At 43.5% G+C, this 22,376-nt stretch overlaps 1 protein-coding gene across 1 annotated transcript; it reads left to right on the top strand.

Moving 5' to 3' along the window:
• Nucleotides 1-696: 696 nt before the first annotated feature.
• LOC110509139 (ras-related protein Rab-12) lies at nt 697-17,398 on the top strand. The gene is made up of 6 exons (XM_036986670.2): nt 697-1,089; nt 4,467-4,527; nt 8,103-8,241; nt 9,244-9,333; nt 13,666-13,770; nt 16,564-17,398. The coding sequence occupies exons 1-6, from the start codon at nt 873-875 to the stop codon at nt 16,669-16,671; spliced, it is 720 nt and encodes a 239-aa protein (XP_036842565.2). The 5' UTR covers nt 697-872; the 3' UTR covers nt 16,672-17,398.
• Nucleotides 17,399-22,376: the final 4,978 nt, after the last annotated feature.

Genomic DNA, 22,376 nt, shown 5'->3' with positions numbered 1-22,376 from the left:
GGAGGCACCTTTTGGTTTTTGCCCTAGCACTACACAGCTGATTGAAATAATCAACTAATCATCAAGCTTTGATCATCTGAATCAGATGTGTAGTGTTCGGGCTAAAAACAAAACTAACACCGAGTTTTTGGAAACGTTGCTGTAACCTATTTTGGGCTAACCTGTCTTGGGCTCCCGAGTGACGCTTCATCTCAGTGTTAGAGGCTTCACTACAGACCATGGTTCGATTCCAGGCTGTATCACAACCGGCGGGTGATTGGGAGTCCCACAGTACGGCGCACAATTGGCCCAGCGTCGTCCGGGTTTGACCGGTGTAGGCCGTCATTGTAAACAAAAATATGTTCTTAACTGACTTGCCTCATTAAATAAAAAATCAATGTGGGGGTAAGGACATCCCAAGGATCCCAGATAGCTAAGACCCTGCGGTGACGTAATGAAAAAAGCTACCAGAGGTGCGTTCAGTTCGCTTGAACGTTTGCTACGTTGCAGAACGGTTTGTACTGAACGACACGTTTCCCAAAAACGGTATTGTACGTCCTTGAACAGACTTAAGCCAACTAACTAAGGAAGGGTTATGTTTGCTACCGTTTGGTGGTGTGGCGACTGGCCATACTGACAGGGTTACCCTACCCATAACCCTTCCCCGTTAATCAACCGGTCGGTCAGTACATCGGCATTTCAGTTCAATTAAAAGTTTCCGAACGTAAAAACGTACTGAACGCAGCCCTTGATTCTCTTGACAAGCAGCTGAACAATTTGGAAACTTTCCCGAACTAACTCAAAGACAAAAGGAAAAATTACTAAAAGTAGGGCCTTACATCGTTATTTTCTCTTTTAAAAACGTGTCTAGGTGTTCAAATGTGGAATTATTGATGGATTCACGGTATGAAATCCAACGGAGGGCCGGTGGTGGATCAGCGAACAATTCCCCGGCTCTGGGGGCACAGTCTCGCCGCAGGAAGATGCCTCCCAGACCCGCCGATTATAAACTTCAGATCATTATCATTGGCTCCCGTGGAGTAGGCAAAACCAGTCTAATGGAAAGATTTACCGACGACACCTTCTGTGAAGCATGTAAATCAACCGTTGGTAAGGAATGGCCAGATATCGTTAGCCTCCTTTGCTAGCCAAAACCCTCGGCTAGTTAGCAAGCAATGTTTACACTAACTACATGACAAAACCGACCTAGCTCATCGTTTATCTCTATAAACATTTGTCTGTCCGCCTGTAGTCACCAGCGTAGATTAATTTTGTACAAGTTTTTGTAAAGAAGTTGGTAACTACAAGGGGACAACACTGCCATGTTTTTAAAACCTTAAGGTTGTTGTTGACGTGAATGTGTCAAACCGACAGACAGCACTGAGAACTAGTAGTGTTACTGAAGCCCTGTCCATCAGCTACACTAGAGGTTACTGAGGGCCCTAGTGAACTGTACCCGATGACTTGTCAGAAGTGTTGTTGTTGACGTGAATGTGTCAAACCGACAGACAGCACTGAGAACTAGTAGTGTTACTGAAGCCCTGTCCATCAGCTACACTAGAGGTTACTGAGGGCCCTAGTGAACTGTACCCGATGACTTGTTGCTTAGCTACCTTGCTACACAATAGTGGCTTTCAGTATTCTGTCATAAAATGCACAAATAAATATAAACTGTCTACTACATTTAACTTACTTTAGAACCAATACATCCAGCGTAATTATCAATTGACGTTTCAAATATCCTGGGACTTAGTGTGAGGCGAAGACAATGTATCCGTTCTAGACAGACAATGTATCCGTTCTAGACAGACAATGTATCCGTTCTAGACAGACAATGTATCCGTTCTAGACAGACAATGTATCCGTTCTAGACAGACAATGTATCCGTTCTAGACAGACAATGTATCCGTTCTAGACAGACAATGTATCCGTTCTAGACAGACAATGTATCCCTTCTAGACAATTGTCTGTCTAGAAGAGTGACTTCCACTCTTACAAAGTCATTGTAGTATGACCAAACCATCTGTGTGCCAAGTCACCAATTATTTAATTCTCCTCATGCAAAGCACTGAAGGAATCTGGCTTGCCTTGCTGACAGGCAAGGGGAACTAATTTATCTGTTGTGAAACAGTCTCCCGAGGTAGATCAAGCAGACCACTACAGGAACTTGGATACACATGCAGATTGATGTTTATTATCATGAGTCATGTCCTGGATGCAGAACTGAACAGTTTTCCCCATAGATAGACCAGCTAGCTACAAAGTAGTGGTTAAGGTTAGGGTTAGCAGTGTGGTTAGACGTTAGAGTTAGCAGTGTGGCTAGGCATTAGCAGTGTGGTTAGACGTTAGGGTTAGCAGTGTGGCTAGGCATTAGCAGTGTGGTTAGGCGTTAGGGTTAGCAGTGTGGTTAGACGTTAGGGTTAGCAGTGTGGCTAGGCATTGGCAGTGTGGTTAGGCGTTAGGGTTAGCAGTGTGGTTAGACGTTAGAGTTAGCAGTGTGGCTAGGCATTAGCAGTGTGGTTAGGCGTTAGGGTTAGCAGTGTGGCTAGGCATTAGCAGTGTGGTTAGGCGTTAGGGTTAGCAGTGTGGTTAGGCATTAGCAGTGTGGTTAGGCATTAGCAGTGTGGTTAGGCGTTAGGGTTAGCAGTGTGGCTAGACGTTAGGGTTAGCAGTGTGGCTAGGCATTAGCAGTGTGGTTAGACGTTAGGGTTAGCAGTGTGGCTAGGCATTAGGGTTAGCAGTGTGGTTAGGCGTTAGGGTTAGCAGTGTGGTTAGACGTTAGGGTTAGCAGTGTGGCTAGGCATTGGCAGTGTGGTTAGACGTTAGGGTTAGCAGTGTGGTTAGACGTTAGGGTTAGCAGTGTGGTTAGGCATTAGCAGTGTGGTTAGACGTTAGGGTTAGCAGTGTGGTTAAGGTTCGGGGTAGCTGTGAGGTAAGATTAGAATAATAATAAGATATAATGAATTTGTGGCTGTGCTAGCTAGTGACAGAAGGGTTAGGGTCTTTGTGGCTGTGCTAGCTAGTGACAGAAGGGTTAGGGTCTTTGTGGCTGTGCTAGCTAGTGACAGAAGGGTTAGGTTCTTTGTGGCTGTGCTAGCTAGTGACAGAAGGGTTAGGGTCTTTGTGGCTGTGCTAGCTAGTGACAGAAGACACCAACAGTTATGATGATTATTCTATTTTCATGTCTGTCTACACCCATAACTGTGACACACACACACACACACAGCCATGGAACTTACCCAGGACAGAAGGGCTGCCACTGTCCCCATAGTTCCCAAAATAGTCCCTTTCTCACTCTGACACTCTCCTCTCTGGCAGCTGCCACGTCTGGCCTCCATCTTGTTGTGCGTTGTCATCCTGGGTACACAGCTAGCTGTCTGTCTGTCTCTCTCTCTCTCTCTGTCTCTCTCTCTCACTCTCTCTCTCTCTCTGTGTCTGTCTGTCTCTGTCTGTCTCTGCCTGTCTCTCTGTCTCTCAATTCAATTCAAGGGGCTTTATTGGCATGGGAAACATGTGTTAACATTGCCAAAGCAAGTGAGGTAGATAATATACAAAAGTGAAATAAACAATAAAAATTAACAGTAAACATTACACATACAGCAGTTTCAAAACAATAAAGACATTACAAATGTCATATTTTTATACAGGTCACAAATCTTGCTGCTGTGATGGCACACTGTGGAATTTCACCCAGTAGATATGGGAGTTTATCAAAATTGGATTTGTTTTCAAATTCATTGTGGATCTGTGTGGATCTCTCTCTCTCTCTCTCTCTCTCTCTGTGTGTGTGAAGCAGCAGCTTTTTTGGATGGTCATATTGGGCCCTGTGAGGGTCTCCGTCTGTGTGCTTGTTCATGGTTGTTCTGATGACAGGAAGTGAGGAGGAAAACTGCTGTAGAGTTGCACACAGTGTCTGAAATGTGTCATCATCCCAGTCTGTCATAAACCAAATATTTGATGTAGAATATCTTTACATTTCTAAGCACAGAAGTTTGTGATTTAAAATGAAACTTCTTGTTGTAGTATTTTCTCCGTGAATTCTTCTATTCCAAAGTGCTTCTGAAGAACCTGCTACTTCAACTAGCCTGTTTGTCAAGTTGGCATGTTTTCCATGCTCTTTCCCCTGTTTCTGATTGGCTGGCTGATTGGCTGATTGGCTGATTGGCTGATTGGCTGGCTGGCTGGCTGATTGGCTGGCTGGCTGATTGGCTGGCTGGCTGGCTGGCTGATTGGCTGGCTGGCTGATTGGCTGGCTGGCTGGCTGGCTGATTGGCTGGCTGGCTGGCTGGCTGGCTGATTGGCTGGCTGGCTGGCTGATTGACTGGCTGGCTGGCTGATTGGCTGACTGGCTGGCTGATTGGCTGGCTGGCTGATAGACTGGCTGGCTGGCTGACTGGCTGGCTGGCTGATAGACTGGCTGAATGACAGTGGGAAGAGCATGGAAAAACATGACAAAAGACACATTTGGCCCCGTTTTCTTCCCGTAGGAGTAGATTTTAAGATCAAGACGGTGGAGCTGAGAGGGAAGAAGATCAGGTTGCAGATCTGGTGAGTCAACAGGAAACAGGAAGTCATCATAGGCCTCTGTCTGTTCCACTATCTCACACAGAAATGTGTTTACACCCCTGTTAGTGAGCATTTCTCCTTTGCCAAGATAATCCATCCACCTGACAGGTGTGGCATATCAAAAATCTGATTAAACAGCATGATCATTTCACAGGTGCACCTTGTGCCGGGGGACAATAAAAGGCCACTCTAAAATGTGCAGTTTTGTTAAACAACACAATGCCACAGATGTTTCAAGTTTTGAGGGAGCGTGCAATTGCCACGGCTGCCTGCAGGAATGTCAACCAGAGCTGTTGCCAGAGAAATGTTAATTTCTTTACCATAAGCCGCCTCCAACGTCATTTTAGAGACTTTGGCAGTACATCCGACTGGCCTCACAACCGCAGACCACGTGTATGGCGTGGTGTGGGCGAGCAGTCTTGTTGACGTCAACGTTGTGAACTGCCCCAGTTGCATTTTTATTGATGGCACTTTGATTTTACAGATATACCGAGGTATTTGTAATCAACTGATGGGTGTCTATTCCCGGTCATGTGAAATCCATAGATTAGGGTCTCATTTATTTATTTCAATTGACTGATTTCCTCAGTAAAATCTTTTTTTTACTTTACCTTTTTATTTAACGAGACAAGTCATTTAAGAACAAATTCTTATAATTTGAACAAATTCTTATTTTCAATGACGGCCCTGGGAACAGTGGGGTTAAACTGCCTTGTTCAGGGGCGGAACAACAGATTTTTTTACCTTGTCAGCTCGGGGATTCGATCTTGCAACCTTTCGGTTACTGGCCCAACGCTCTAACCACTAGGCTACGCTGCCGCCCCTCCCCTCTAACTACTAGGCTACACTGCCGCCCCTCTACTCTAACCACTAGGCTACGCTCCCTCCCTCCCTCCACCCATCCCCTGTTGGTTCAGGGTGACTGTCTGCGTACTGGCTGGTGTCATCATGTCTCGTTCCCCTCCCTCCACCCATCCCCTGTTGGTTCAGGGTGACTGTCTGCGTACTGGCTGGTGTCATCATGTCTCGTGTCCCTCCCTCCACCCATCCCCTGTTGGTTCAGGGTGACTGTCTGCGAACTGGCTGGTGTCATCATGTCTCGTGCCCCTCCCTCCACCCATCCCCTGTTGGTTCAGGGTGACTGTCTGCGTACTGGCTGGTGTCATCATGTCTCGTGTCCCTCCCTCCACCCATCCCCCGTCGGTTCAGGATGACTGTCTGCGAACTGGCTGGTGTCATCATGTCTCGTGCCCCTCCCTCCACCCATCCCCCGTCGGTTCAGGATGACTGTCTGCGTACTGGCTGGTGTCATCATGTCTCGTGTCCCTACCTTCACCCATCCCCTGTTGGTTCAGGGTGACTGTCTGCGTACTGGCTGGTGTCATCATGTCTCGTGCCCCTCCCTCCACCCATCCCCCGTCGGTTCAGGATGACTGTCTGCGTACTGGCTGGTGTCATCATGTCTCGTGCCCCTCCCTCCACCCATCCCCCGTCGGTTCAGGATGACTGTCTGCGTACTGGCTGGTGTCATCATGTCTCGTGTCCCTCCCTCCACCCATCCCCTGTCGGTTCAGGGTGACTGTCTGCGAACTGGCTGGTGTCATCATGTCTCGTGCCCCTCCCTCCACCCATCCCCTGTTGGTTCAGGGTGACTGTCTGCGTACTGGCTGGTGTCATCATGTCTCGTGTCCCTCCCTCCACCCATCCCCCGTCGGTTCAGGATGACTGTCTGCGTACTGGCTGGTGTCATCATGTCTCGTGCTTACTGCCTCCTCTCACCACCTGGTCTTGGCTGAGGCTCCGTCACTGTGTCAGTCAACCTTAACCTCTCTCTTTCTGTCAGTCAGCCTTATCTTTTCTCTCTTGGCCTGTCTGTCAACCCTAACCTCTCTCTTTCTGTCAGTCAGCCCTAACTTTTCTCTCTTGGACTGTCTGTCAGCCCTAACCTCTCTCTTGGCCTGTCAGTCAGCCCTAACCACTTCATGGGAGGCAACATCTAACCCTGCTCTGTCACTTCTGCTTCTCTACTGCTGCTCATACACTGGCTGGCGGACTGACTGACTGACTGGCTGGCTGGCGCACTGACTGACTGGCTGGCTGGCGCACTGACTGACTGGCTGGCTGGCGCACTGACTGACGGTCTGTTTACCTCTGCGCCATAGTTGGCTAGATTTGTATATGGAAATTAATTCACATGAAGTTCAGCAATTTCTTTGTTTGTTATTAGCTTTAACTAGGGCCTAGTTTTCCCTGACCAACCCATGTTATTAGCTTTAACTAGGGCCTAGTTTTCCCTGACCAACCCATGTTATTAGCTTTAACTAGGGCCCAGTTTTCCCTGACCAACCCATGTTATTAGCTTTAACTAGGGCCTAGTTTTCCCTGACCAACCCATGTTATTAGCTTTAACTAGGGCCCAGTTTTCCCTGACCAACCCATGTTATTAGCTTTAACTAGGGACTAGTTTTCCCTGACCAACCCATGTTATTAGCTTTAACTAGGGCCCAGTTTTCCCTGACCAACCCATGTTATTAGCTTTAACTAGGGCCTAGTTTTCCCTGACCAACCATGTTATTAGCTTTAACTAGGGCCCTGTTTTCCCTGACCAACCCATGTTATTAGCTTTAACTAGGGCCCAGTTTTCCCTGACCAACCCGTTATTAGCTTTAACTAGGGCCCAGTTTTCCCTGACCAACCCGTTATTAGCTTTAACTAGGGCCTAGTTTTCCCTGACCAACCCATGTTATTAGCTTTAACTAGGGCCTAGTTTTCCCTGACCAACCCATGTTATTAGCTTTAACTAGGGCCTAGTTTTCCCTGACCAACCCATGTTATTAGCTTTAACTAGGGCCCAGTTTTCCCTGACCAATCCATGTTATTGGCTTTAACTAGGGCCCAGTTTTCCCTGACCAACCCGTTATTAGCTTTAACTAGGGCCTAGTTTTCCCTGACCAACCCGTTATTAGCTTTAACTAGGGCCCAGTTTTCCCTGACCAACCCGTTATTAGCTTTAACTAGGGCCCAGTTTTCCCTGACCAACCCGTTATTAGCTTTAACTAGGGCCTAGTTTTCCCTGACCAACCCATGTTATTAGCTTTAACTAGGGCCCAGTTTTCCCTGACCAACCCATGTTATTAGCTTTAACTAGGGCCCAGTTTTCCCTGACCAATCCATGTTATTAGCTTTAACTAGGGCCTAGTTTTCCCTGACCAACCCATGTTATTAGCTTTAACTAGGGCCTAGTTTTCCCTGACCAACCCATGTTATTAGCTTTAACTAGGGCCTAGTTTTCCCTGACCAACCCATGTTATTAGCTTTAACTAGGGCCCAGTCAGGTGACTTGGTCTGGAAAACCTCATGGCCCTAACTCATAGATCCAGTCTTATGTGACGTGTCCTGTCTCTAACTCATATATCCAGTCTGATGTGTGTCCTGTCTCTAACTCATGGATCCAGTCTGATAAGTGATGTGTCCTAACTCATGGGATCCAGTCTGATGTGTGTCCTGTCTCCAACTCATGGATCCAGTCTGATATGTGACGTGTCCTGTACCTCCAGGGATACAGCCGGTCAGGAGAGGTTCAACAGTATAACCTCAGCCTACTACCGCGGGGCCAAAGGCATAGTACTGGTCTATGACATCACCAAGCAGGAAACGTTTGACGACCTTCCCAAGTGGATGAAGATGATCGACAAGGTAAAAAGGGATATTATCAATACATTACCTTACATCATCGTGGATTATCATTGATAACAGAAGTCATTATGTAGTACTAGGGCACAAAGGACCAGCCCGGAACACCACTGGGATGGGCCACATTACCTCTCTTCTCCTCTCTGTTACTACAGTTATATACACTGCCGTTCAAAAGTTTGGGGTCACTTAGAAAATGGCCTTGTTTTTGAAAAGAAAAGAGAAAAATAATTGTTCGTTATAATAACATCAAATTGATCAGAAATACAGTGTAGACATTGTTAATGTTGTAAATGACTATTGCAGCTGGAAACGGCAGATAAAAAAAAATAAATGGAATATCTACATTAGGTAAACAGAGGCCCATTATCAGCAACCATCACTCACTCCTGTGTTCCAATGGCACGTTGTGTTAGCTAATCCAAGTTTATCATTTTAAAAGGCTAATTGATCATTAGAAAACCCTTTGGAAATTATGTTGGCACAGCTGAAAACTGTTCTGATTAAAGAAGCAATAAAACTGGCCTTCTTTAGACTAGTTGAGTATCTGGAGCATCAGCATTTGTGGGTTCGATTACAGGCTCAAAATGTCCAGAAACAAATAACTTTCTTTCTGAAACTCATCAGTCTATTCTTGTTCTGAGAAATGAAGGCTATTCCATGCGAGAAATTGCCAAGAAACTGAAGATCTCGTACAACGCTGTGTACTACTCCCTTCACAGAACAGTGCAAACTGGCTCTAACCAGAATAGAAAGAAGACTGGGAGGCCCCGGTGCACAACTGAGCAAGAGGACAAGTACATTAGAGTGTCTAGTTTGAGAAACAGACGCCTCACAAGTCCTCAACTGGCAGCTTCATTAAATAGTACCCTCAAAACACCAGTCTCAACGTCAACAGTGAAGAGGTCGACTCCGGGATGCTCTTTCTATTCTGATTAGAGCTTCTGTGAAGGGACAAGTACACAGTACATACATCTCATCTCTCTCCTCTCTGTCATTGGCCAGTATGCTTCAGAAGAGGCAGAGCTGCTGCTGGTGGGGAACAAGCTGGACTGTGAGACGGACCGCATCATCACTAAACAGACTGCGGAGAGGGTGAGTCTAATACTGATCTACAATCAGTTGACGGGAAAAACCTGCTCAGAGAAGAAATTTCCCCAAGTCATGCATTTAACAGATTATTGTGTAGAGCATCACAGTACTAATATACATCACAGTACTAATTAAAATACACCACAGTACTAATGTACATCACAGTACTAATGTACATCACAGTACTAATGTACATCAGTACTATACATCACAGTACTAATATACATCACACTAATATACACCACAGTACTAATATACACCACAGTACTGTACATTACAGTACTAATATACATCACAGTACTAATATATGTCACAGTACTAATATATGTCACAGTACTGTACATCACAGTACTAATATACGTCACAGTACTAATATACGTCACAGTACTAATATACGTCACAGTACTAATATACTGTACATCACAGTATTGTACATCACAGTACTGTACATCACAGTACTAATATATATCACAGTACTGTACATCACATCACAGTACTAATATACTGTACATCACAGTATTGTACATCACAGTACTGTACATCACAGTACTAATATATATCACAGTACTGTACATCACATCACAGTACTAATATACTGTACATCACAGTATTGTACATCACAGTACTGTACATCACAGTACTAATATATATCACAGTACTGTACATCACATCACAGTACTAATATACTGTACATCACAGTATTGTACATCACAGTACTAATATACGTCACAGTACTAATATACGTCACAGTACTAATATACATCACAGTACTAATATATATCACAGTACTAATATATATCACAGTACTAATATATATCACAGTACTAATATATATCACAGTACTGTACATCACGTCACAGTACTAATATACGTCACAGTACTAATATACGTCACAGTACTAATATACGTCACAGTACTGTACTTCACACCACAGTACTAATGTACACCACAGTACTAATATACACCACAGTACTAATATATATCACAGTACTGTACATCACGTCACAGTACTAATATACGTCACAGTACTGTACTTCACATCACAGTACTAATGTACTAATGTACACCACAGTACTAATATACACCACAGTACTAATATACACCACAGTACTAATATACACCACAGTACTAATATACACCACAGTACTGTACACCACAGTACTAATATACGTCACAGTACTAATATACGTAACAGTACTAATATACGTCACAGTACTAATATATATCACAGTACTGTACATCACGTCACAGTACTAATATACGTCACAGTACTGTACTTCACATCACAGTACTAATGTACTAATGTACATCACAGTACTAATGTACATCACAGTACTAATGTACATCAGTACTATACATCACAGTACTAATATGCATCACACTAATATACACCACAGTACTAATATACACCACAGTACTGTACATTACTGTACTAATATACATCACAGTACTAATATATGTCACAGTACTAATATATGTCACAGTACTGTACATCACAGTACTAATATACACCACAGTACTAATATACGTCACAGTACTAATATACGTCACAGTACTAATATACTGTACATCACAGTATTGTACATCACAGTACTGTACATCACAGTACTAATATATATCACAGTACTGTACATCACATCACAGTACTAATATACTGTACATCACAGTATTGTACATCACAGTACTAATATACGTCACAGTACTAATATACGTCACAGTACTAATATACGTCACAGTACTAATATATATCACAGTACTAATATATATCACAGTACTAATATATATCACAGTACTAATATATATCACAGTGCTGTACATCACATCACAGTACTAATATACGTCACAGTACTAATATACGTCACAGTACTGTACTTCACATCACAGTACTAATGTACACCACAGTACTAATATACACCACAGTACTAATATACACCACAGTACTAATATACACCACAGTACTAATATACACCACAGTACTGTACACCACAGTACTAATATACGTCACAGTACTAATATACGTCACAGTACTAATATACGTCACAGTACTAATATACGTCACAGTACTAATATATATCACTGTACATCACAGTACTGTACGTCACAGTACTAATATACGTCACAGTACTAATATACGTCACAGTACTAATGTACATCACAGTACTGTACATCACAGTACTAATATATATCACAGTACTGTACATCACATCACAGTACTAATATACTGTACATCACAGTATTGTACATCACAGTACTAATATACGTCACAGTACTAATATACGTCACAGTACTAATATATATCACAGTACTAATATATATCACAGTACTAATATATATCACAGTACTAATATATATCACAGTGCTGTACATCACATCACAGTACTAATATACGTCACAGTACTAATATACGTCACAGTACTAATATACGTCACAGTACTGTACTTCACATCACAGTACTAATGTACACCACAGTACTAATATACACCACAGTACTAATATACACCACAGTACTAATATACACCACAGTACTAATATACGCCACAGTACTAATATACGTCACAGTACTAATATACGTCACAGTACTAATATACGTCACAGTACTAATATACATCACAGTACTAATATATATCACTGTACATCACAGTACTGTACGTCACAGTACTAATATACGTCACAGTACTAATATACGTCACAGTACTAATGTACATCACAGTACTAATGTACATCACAGTACTAATGTACATCACAGTACTAATATACACCACAGTACTAATATACACCACAGTACTAATGTACATCACAGTACTAATGTACATCAGTACTATACATCACAGTACTAATATGCATCACACTAATATACACCACAGTACTAATATACACCACAGTACTGTACATTACAGTACTAATATATGTCACAGTACTAATATATGTCACAGTACTAATATATGTCACAGTACTGTACATCACAGTACTAATATACACCACAGTACTAATATACGTCACAGTACTAATATACGTCACAGTACTAATATACTTTACATCACTGTATTGTACATCACAGTACTGTACATCACAGTACTAATATATATCACAGTACTGTACATCACAGTACTAATATACTGTACATCACAGTATTGTACATCACAGTACTAATATACGTCACAGTACTAATATACGTCACAGTACTAATATATATCACAGTACTAATATATATCACAGTACTAATATATATCACAGTGCTGTACATCACATCACAGTACTAATATACGTCACAGTACTAATATACGTCACAGTACTGTACTTCACATCACAGTACTAATGTACACCACAGTACTAATATACACCACAGTACTAATATATATCACAGTACTGTACATCACAGTACTAATATACTGTACATCACAGTATTGTACATCACAGTACTAATATACGTCACAGTACTAATATACGTCACAGTACTAATATATATCACAGTACTAATATATATCACAGTACTAATATATATCACAGTACTAATATATATCACAGTGCTGTACATCACATCACAGTACTAATATACGTCACAGTACTAATATACGTCACAGTACTGTACTTCACATCACAGTACTAATGTACACCACAGTACTAATATACACCACAGTACTAATATATATCACAGTACTGTACATCACAGTACTAATATACTGTACATCACAGTATTGTACATCACAGTACTAATATACGTCACAGTACTAATATACGTCACAGTACTAATATATATCACAGTACTAATATATATCACAGTACTAATATATATCACAGTACTAATATATATCACAGTGCTGTACATCACATCACAGTACTAATATACGTCACAGTACTAATATACGTCACAGTACTGTACTTCACATCACAGTACTAATGTACTAATGTACACCACAGTACTAATATACACCACAGTACTAATATACACCACAGTACTAATATACACCACAGTACTAATATACACCACAGTACTGTACGTCACAGTACTAATATACGTCACAGTACTAATATACATCACAGTACTGTACGTCACAGTACTAATATACGTCACAGTACTAATGTACGTCACAGTACTAATATACATCACATCACAGTACTGTACGTCACAGTACTAATATACATCACAGTACTGTACGTCACAGTACTAATATACATCACATCACAGTACTGTACATCACAGTACTAATATACGTCATAGTACTGTACATGATCTCAAAATAATATTAGTTGACTCATAATTCTATGATTTTATAATTGATTGATTTTAATTGATCGATTTTGACCTTGGTATCATCATGTCTCTCGGGTTCCCAGTTTACCTCTAGGATATCTGGGATGCGTTTCTGCGAGGCTAGTGCCAAGGATAACTTTAACGTGGAGGAGTGCTTTCTAAAACTAGTGGACGACATTCTAGCAAAGGTGAGTAGGAATCCTCCCTGTGCTATTTAACCATACGGCGCTAATTTTGTTGACCTGCGACCTACACTGTGTGGACAAAACTTTAGGAACACCTTCCCCTTTCGCCCTCCGAACAGCCTGACTTCGTCGGGGGCAGGGACACTACGAGGTGTTGAAAGCGTTTCCACAGGGATTGCTGGGTCCATGTTGGCTCCAATGCTTCCCACAGTTGTGTCAAGTTGGCTGGATGTCCTTTGTGTGGTGGATCGTTCTGGATACACACGGGGAAACTGTTGAGTGTGAAAAAAAACCCAGCAGTGTTGCAGTTCTTGACACAAACCGGTGCTCCTGGCACCTACTACCATACCCAGTTCAAAGGCACTTTTAATATTTTGTCTTGACCATTCACCCTCTGAATGACACACATACAACATTCATGTCTCAAGGCTTAAAAATCCTTCTTCTCCTCCCCTTCATCTACACTGATTTGAAGTGGATTTAACAAGCAACATCAATAAGGGATCATAACTTTCACCTGGTCAGTCTATGTCATGGTGTTCCTAATGTTTTGGCTCCTACTACCACCACACAATCCATTTCTCAATGGTCTCAATACTTAAAAATTATTCTTTAACCTGTCATCCTCCCCTTCATCTACACTGATTGAAGTGGATTTAACAAGTGACATCAATAAGGGATCATAGCTTTCACCTGGATTCACCTGGTCAGTCTGTGTCATGGGAAAAGCAGGTGTTCCTAAAGATTTGTCCACTCAGTCTATTTAAAAAAAAAAAAAGTAATACCTGGTTGTCTGCTTTCCACCAGACACTGGGAGATGAATTCACCTTTCAGCAGGACAACTACTAAAACACAAGGATTGAATTGTATTTTTCCCTCGTCAATCTACACACAATATCCCATAATGACATCACAATACCAAACAATACAATGTCATTATGGGGTATTGTGATGTCATTATGGGGTATTGTGATGTCATTATGGGATATTGTGTGTAGATTGCTGAGAATTTGTATTCATTTAATCCATTTTTTAAATAAGGCTGTAACGTGGGAACAGTCAACGGGTCTGAATACTGTAACTTTTCGAATGCTCTGTTAACACTGGAGTTGCTCACCAAGACGACGTTGAATGTTCCCGAGTGGCCTAGTTACCGTTTTGACTTAAATCAGCTTGAAAATATATGGCAAGACTTGAAAAATGGCTGTCTAGCAATGATCAATAACCAACTTGACCGAGCTTGAAGAATTATTTTAAAGAATAAAAAGCAAATATCTCCCTTGATCAGGGAGGCGAGCAGCACCTTGATCAGGGAGGCGAGCAGCACCTTGATCAGGGAGGCGAGCAGCACCTTGATCAGGGAGGCGAGCAGCACCTTGATCAGGGAGGCGAGCAGCACCTTGATCAGGGAGGCGAGCAGGCGAGCAGCACCTTGATCAGGGAGTCGAGCAGCACCTTGATCAGGGAGGCGAGCAAGAGCCCAATGACCACTCTGACAGAATTGCAGAGTTCATTGGCTGAAATGGGAGAACTTGCCAGAAGGACAACAGTCTCTACAGCACTTCACCAATCTGGTCTTTATGGGCGAGTGGCCAGACGGAAGCCTCTCCTGAGAACAAGGCACAAGACAGCACGCCTGGAGTTTTCACAAAGGCATGTAAAATATTCTGTGGTCTGTGGAGATAAACATTTTACTTTTTGGCCTGAATGCAAAGCGTTATGTCTGGAGAAACCAGGCACAGCTCATCACCCGTCTAACACTATTCCTACCGTGAAGCACGGTGGTGGCAGCATCATGCTATGGGGATGCTTTCCAGCATCAGCAACTGATAGAGGGAACAATGAATGGAGATGCATTCTTATGGAGAACCTGCTGAGAAAGTGCAAATGACTTTAGATTAGGGCAAAGATTTACGTTCCAACAGGACAATGACACCAAGTAAACAGCCAAAGCAATGTTGCAATGGCTTCAGAACAAGAATGTGAACGTCCTTGAGCGGTCCAGCCTTGAAGCCCAGACTTGAATTTCATTGAAAATTTGTGGAAAGACTTGAAGATTGCTGTTCACCGCCGCTCCCCATCTAATTTATGAGAAGTTGAGAAAATCTGCAAGGAAGCATGGGAGAAAATCCCCAAACCCAGATGTGCAAAGCTGAGCACGACAAACCAGTGAAAATTCAGTGAATACTTTTTAAAATGATATATCTTTATTTAATTTTAAATACATTTGCTAACATTTCTAAAAACATGTGTTGACTTTGTCATCAGTATTGTGTGTAGATGGGTGAGATTTTGTTTTTTTTAGTTATTCCATTTTTAATTTCGGCTGTAACACAACAAAATGTGGAATAAGTCCAGGAGTATGAATACTTTCTGAAAGCTCTACATATGTAGTATTTTAATCGTCGTTATAAACTGGGTGGTTCGAGCCCTGAATGCTGATTGGCTGACAGCTGTAGTATATCAGACCGTCCGTATACCACGGGTATGACAAAACATTTATTTTTACTGCTCTAATTACATTGGTTACCAGTTTATAATAGCAATAAGGCACCTTTGTGGTTTGTGGTATATATGCTCAATATACCACGGCTGTATCCAGGGACTCAGCGTTGCGTCGTGCTTAAGAACAGCCCTTAGCCGTGGTATATTGGCAATTTACCCCCCCCCCCCCCCGGACCTTATTGCTTGATTATACCCTTCTAATACTGGTAAGTCATTTGGTATATTCCACACCACCTGAAGCACTAATCTTGACTTGCCTGTTAACTTCCTATTCTGTCTTCTGGTCACCAGATGCCTCTAGAGATTCCCAACAGGAAGCTCTCCAACAGCATCCTGTCTCTGCAGCCTGAACCAGAAGTGCCTCCCGAGCTCAACCCGCCACGCATGCACTGTTGCTGAGATGACTCCCCTCTCAACTCTCCACCACATCCCCCTCGACTACATCCCCCTCGACTACATCCCCCTCGACTACACCCCCCTCGACTACACCCCCCTCGACTACACCCCCCTCGACTACACCCCCCTCGACTACACCCCCCTCGACTACACCCCCCTCGACTACACCCCCCTCGACCACACCCCCCTCGACTACACCCCCCTCGACTACACCCCCCCTCGACTACACCCCCCTCGACTACACCCCCCTCGACCACACCCCCCTCGACCACACCCCCCTCGACCACACCCCCCTCGACCACACCCCCCTCGACCACACCCCCCTCGACCACACCCCCCTCGACCACACCCCCCTCGACCACACCCCCCTCGACCACACCCCCCTCGACCACACCCCCCTCGACCACACCCCCCCTCCACTACACCCCCCCTCCACTACACCCCCCCTCCACTACACCCCCCCTCCACTACACCCCCCCTCCACTACACCCCCCTCCACTACACCCCCCCTCCACTACACCCCCCCTCACTACACCCCCTCTCCACTACACCCCCTCTCCACTACACCCCCTCTCCACTACACCCCCTCTCCACTACACCCCCTCTCCACCACATCTCTCCTCTCAACCATTCTGGCCACCAGAGGGCAGCACAACCAAGCAGAAGTCCGATATCAGGAGGAGGAGAGTAAAGGCTGCTTTCCAAATGGAAATAACTTCCATATATATATATATATATATATATATATATATATATATATATATATATATATATATATATATATATATATATATATATATATATATATATATATATATATATATATATATAGTGCACTACTTTGTACCAGCGGCCTTTTATAAGGAATAGAGTGCCACTTGGGATGCATCCGAAGAGTCAGTTGTCGAGCCTTCTCTGATCGATGCTATCATACCCCTTCTCTGACCCCCGCTCTAACCCCTTCTCTGATCGATGCGGTCACTCCCCTTCTCTGACCCCTTCTCTGATCGATGATCTCACACCCCTTCTCTGACCCCTTCTCTGATTGATGCTGTCACACCCCCGCTCTGACCCCTTCTCTGATCGATGCTGTCACACCCCCGCTCTGACCCCTTCTCTGATCGATGCTGTCACTCCCCCGCTCTGACCCCTTCTCTGATCGATGCTGTCACACCCCTTTCTGACCCCTTCTCTGATCGATGCTGTCACTCCCCTTCTCTGACCCCTTCTCTGACCGATTCGGCGTCCTCTCATTTCTACTTCTATCCCGTAGCTGTATGATATGACACGTCACACTAACACCCCCCCCCCACGTCCCTTTGTCTACGCACACCTGTACACACACACCTGTACACACGCACCTGCCCAGACTACCTCATCCACGGGCCTGCTTGGCTAGCTGTGCCTCGCAGCCAAGTGCCTTCTAGGTAGAGATTCCTCTGGTTATATATACACACACACACGCACACACAGACACACACACATGGGGACAACTTGAGAAAGAAGAGGAACACACACACACCTGACTTCACTGAGGGAGTGGAGCTCCTGACCCTGCACTAAGTATATCTTACCTCTGAAGTCAGTATTCTCTACTGTACAGGAAGGAACATGGATTCACCTCATCTAAAGTCAGTATTCTCTACTGTACAGGAAGGAACATGGATTCTTGTCATATTGCACACTGCAACATTAGATAGAAAATCTTCTTGTGTATATAGTTTCACATAGACCGTTTTAACCCTGATTTATCACGTAGTAACTTGAATTAGATCCCGTATTGGGTCTAGAGTCAGATTAAAACATGTTGAGAAAAGCTGTCTTTCAGGGCTGAAGTCATCTAGATATACTTAGAAAACGACCCGGTCTTGGATTGGACTCATTTTTAAAATCGTCAGGATCCTCGTGAAGAATTTCGACGTGTGTATTTACACAACCAATAATGACACAGCCTTAACAGTAGTTGGTTTGTTGTGTGTGTCGCGTTCATGTCTGTCTGTCTCTTGCCTTACAGTATTATAAGAGTGTCTTAGAATGGTTTCCAGGTCTGTTTGTTCATTGTAATGTTTTGCACTATAATCCATGACAGCTAGTTAAACTCCTATGCTAAAATGTGTGTGTGTGGGGGGGGGGGGGGGGGGGCAGTGTAAAAAAATAAAGTATTAAATTAGTTAGCAGCACTAATAATGATGAATAAAAACAAACCTTGTTTCAATGTCGAACCCTATCAGTACTATTCATTAGTGCACGCCGTAGCAAAACGTTGTTGCAACGGAGACAAGTTTTTCTGATTGGACAATTCGGGTAGTCCCCTGTTTCAGTCTGTTTTCTTCTGTTTTGGTGCCTAGTGACAATGTTTTTGAGCGGACAGAAGTGCAGTGGCTGATGGGTAGTGTAGTTTGAGGCATCTACGTACAGTTGCTATGAAGACAGGAGGTAGCTACGTACAGTCGCTATGAAGACAGGAGGAGGTAGCTACGTACAGTCACTATGAAGACGGGGAGGAGGTAGCTACGTACAGTCACTATGAAGACAGGAGGAGGTAGCTACGTACAGTCACTATGAAGACAGGAGGAGGTAGCTACGTACAGTCGCTATGAAGACAGGAGGAGGTAGCTACGTACAGTCACTATGAAGACAGGAGGAGGTAGCTACGTACAGTCGCTATGAAGACAGGGGGCTACGTACAGTCGCTATGAAGACAGGAGGAGGTAGCTACGTACAGTCACTATGAAGACAGGAGGAGGTAGCTACGTACAGTCACTATGAAGACAGGAGGAGGTAGCTACGTACAGTCACTATGAAGACGGGGAGGTAGCTACGTACAGTCGCTATGAAGACGGGGCTACGTACAGTCGCTATGAAGACAGGAGGAGGTAGCTACGTACAGTCACTATGAAGACAGGAGCTATATACACAACAGTATGTAGACCCCTTTCGAATGAGTGGTTTGGCTATTTCAGCCACACCCGTTGCTGACAGGTGTATAAAATCGAGCACACAGCCATGCAATCTCCATAGACAATCATTGGCAGCAGAATGGCCTTACTGAAGAGCTCAGTGACTTTCAACGTGGCACCGTCATAGGATGCCACCTTTCCAACAACTCCGTTTCGTCACATTTCTGCCCTGCTAGAGCTTCCCCCGGTCAACTGTAAGTGCTGTTATTGTGAAGTGGACATTTCTAGGAGCAACAACGGCTCAGTCGAGAAGTGGTAGACCACACAAGCTCACAGAACGGGACCGCCGAGTGCTGAAGGACATTGTGCATAAAAATGGTTTGTCCTCGGTTGCAACACTCACTATCGAGTTCCAAACTACTTCTCGAAGCAATGTCAGCGTAATAACTGTTAGTCGGGAGCTTCATGAAATGAGTTTCCATGGCCGAGCAACCGCACACAAGGCTAAGATCACCATGCGCAATGTCAAGCGTCGGATGGAGTGCTGTAAAGCTCACCGCGATTGAAACTCTGGAACAGTGGGAACGGGTTCTCTGGAGTGATGAATCACACTTCACCATCTGGCAGTCTGATGGACAAATCTGTGTTTTACAGATGCCAGAAGAACGCTACCTGCCCCAATACATAGTGCCAACTGTAAAGTTTGGTGGAGGAGGAATAAAGAGGTCTGGGACTGTTTTTCGGACTAGGCCCGTTAGTTCCTCGTGTTTTCACTTCCCCTAAGTTGAAATACCACTTAAAGGTGATCTCTCCATATAGATGTTATAATTTATGCGCTGAATTTAGAAATACGAACGCTATAAGATTTTTTTGTTGTTGTTGGAAAGGTTTGCACAAACAGTATTGGGATGACCCCGGAATTGACCTTGACTTGACTCATTAATTGATATATAATGAACTATTAACCTCAATGCCTAGGTCTACATCTGCTATCGGTCTACATTGATCAAACCCCAACCAGACACTATTGAAATTGTCAGAAAAGAGACATATCTATGTGAAGTGAATGATGTTTCAGACCAGTTAGAGTGTCCATCCTGCCCAGATTAGCTAGTTGTCATAGTAATGTTTGAAAGATAAACCTAAGATCTGCAGCCTACCAACCAACTGAAAATGAAATAAATGTTTGGATTGTTTTGTGTCGAGGAGAGTGTCGCTAACATTGGTCGTGGCTTAAATTGGGATTCCAACATGTTTTATCAATATGCGCATAATGGTTTAGGTCAATATGCTAAAAAATATATTTTGTAAGTAAGCTAACAGACTTTACGTAAGAAGACACAGAATCCTAAACCCCTAGAGAATAATAGTCGCTTGATCTAATAAAATAAAAACACCTTTGTCTGCCAGTTGTATTATTTATCATCGATTGGCTAATTTATGCACCTAAAGATTTTGTCCAGTGATATACCTGACCCTGATACCTGTTCAGTAAACTGTTATTACTAACCCCAATGCTCACTGCTGATTGGCTAGTCAGTACAACTAAGTCAAATACACTAATGCGCTGATTCAATGACACGTAACTCACCTGTCCTAATCCTTGAGCAATTAGGGAGGAATAGACACGAATTGACCTTTTTAGATTAGTGTCTAGGGGCCCCTACTTCATACATAACTGTCATTTAACCAGCGCTGTTATCTTTTTCTGCTTGATTATTGGGGTCCCTTCTAGGACCTTGATTATTGGGGTCCCTTCTAGGATCTTGGTTATTGGGGTCCCTTCTAGGACCTTGATTATTGGGGTCCCTTCTAGGACCTTGATTATTGGGGTCCCTTCTAGGACCTTGGTTATTGGGGTCCCTTCTAGGATCTTGATTATTGGGGTCCCTTCTAGGACCTTGATTATTGGGGTCCCTTCTAGGACCTTGGTTATTGGGGTCCCTTCTAGGACCTTGATTATTGGGGTCCCTTCTAGGACCTTGGTTATTGGGGTCCCTTCTAGGACCTTGGTTATTGGGGTCCCTTCTAGGATCTTGGTTATTGGGGTCCCTTCTAGGATCTTGGTTATTGGGGTCCCTTCTAGGATCTTGGTTATTGGGGTCCCTTCTAGGACCTTGGTTATTGGGGTCCCTTCTAGGATCTTGATTATTGGGGTCCCTTCTAGGACCTTGATTATTGGGGTGCCTTCTAGGACCTTGGTTATTGGGGTGCCTTCTAGGACCTTGATTATTGGGGTCCCTTCTAGGACCTTGGTTATTGGGGTCCCTTCTAGGACCTTGATTATTGGGGTCCCTTCTAGGATCTTGGTTATTGGGGTCCCTTCTAGGACCTTGATTATTGGGGTCCCTTCTAGAACCAGATTCAAGTCTTTAGAGTTCATGCAAGCAAGGCGTTTGTGGTTTTCACTTGGAAGCGTTTCAGTACTGAGTTTTGGGGTGCATGTGGTATTGGTTACATGCAGGGTGGAATTGGGTGGGGAAAATTAGCTGAATTCCTAGTACTATGACAGTGGTAACTTAGCAATTTTATTTTTCCTTCAATTCCACTCCTGGTTACATGTTTTAGATTGATTCTTGATCTGTGCTTCCCATTCTAACAATCAATCAAAAGATTATAAGATTGATTCATTGATCGATTGAGATCAGATATTAAACAAATGTACACTAACACAGTTAACAATTTAACATGGCAGTAACCATGATCTCTGTCCTATAGACAAGCCTTACTATACTGTGTTGTGTCAGATTACATATACTCTTTACAATGCAGTCTTCTGTGACATACAGTATATGTGTCCTTTAAAGA

The sequence above is a fragment of the Oncorhynchus mykiss genome, chromosome 8, assembly GCF_057628025.1.
Source record: "Oncorhynchus mykiss isolate SJ-2025 chromosome 8, ASM5762802v1, whole genome shotgun sequence".
Lineage (NCBI taxonomy): Eukaryota > Metazoa > Chordata > Actinopteri > Salmoniformes > Salmonidae > Oncorhynchus > Oncorhynchus mykiss.
This window is presented reverse-complemented; position numbering and strand designations above follow the sequence as displayed.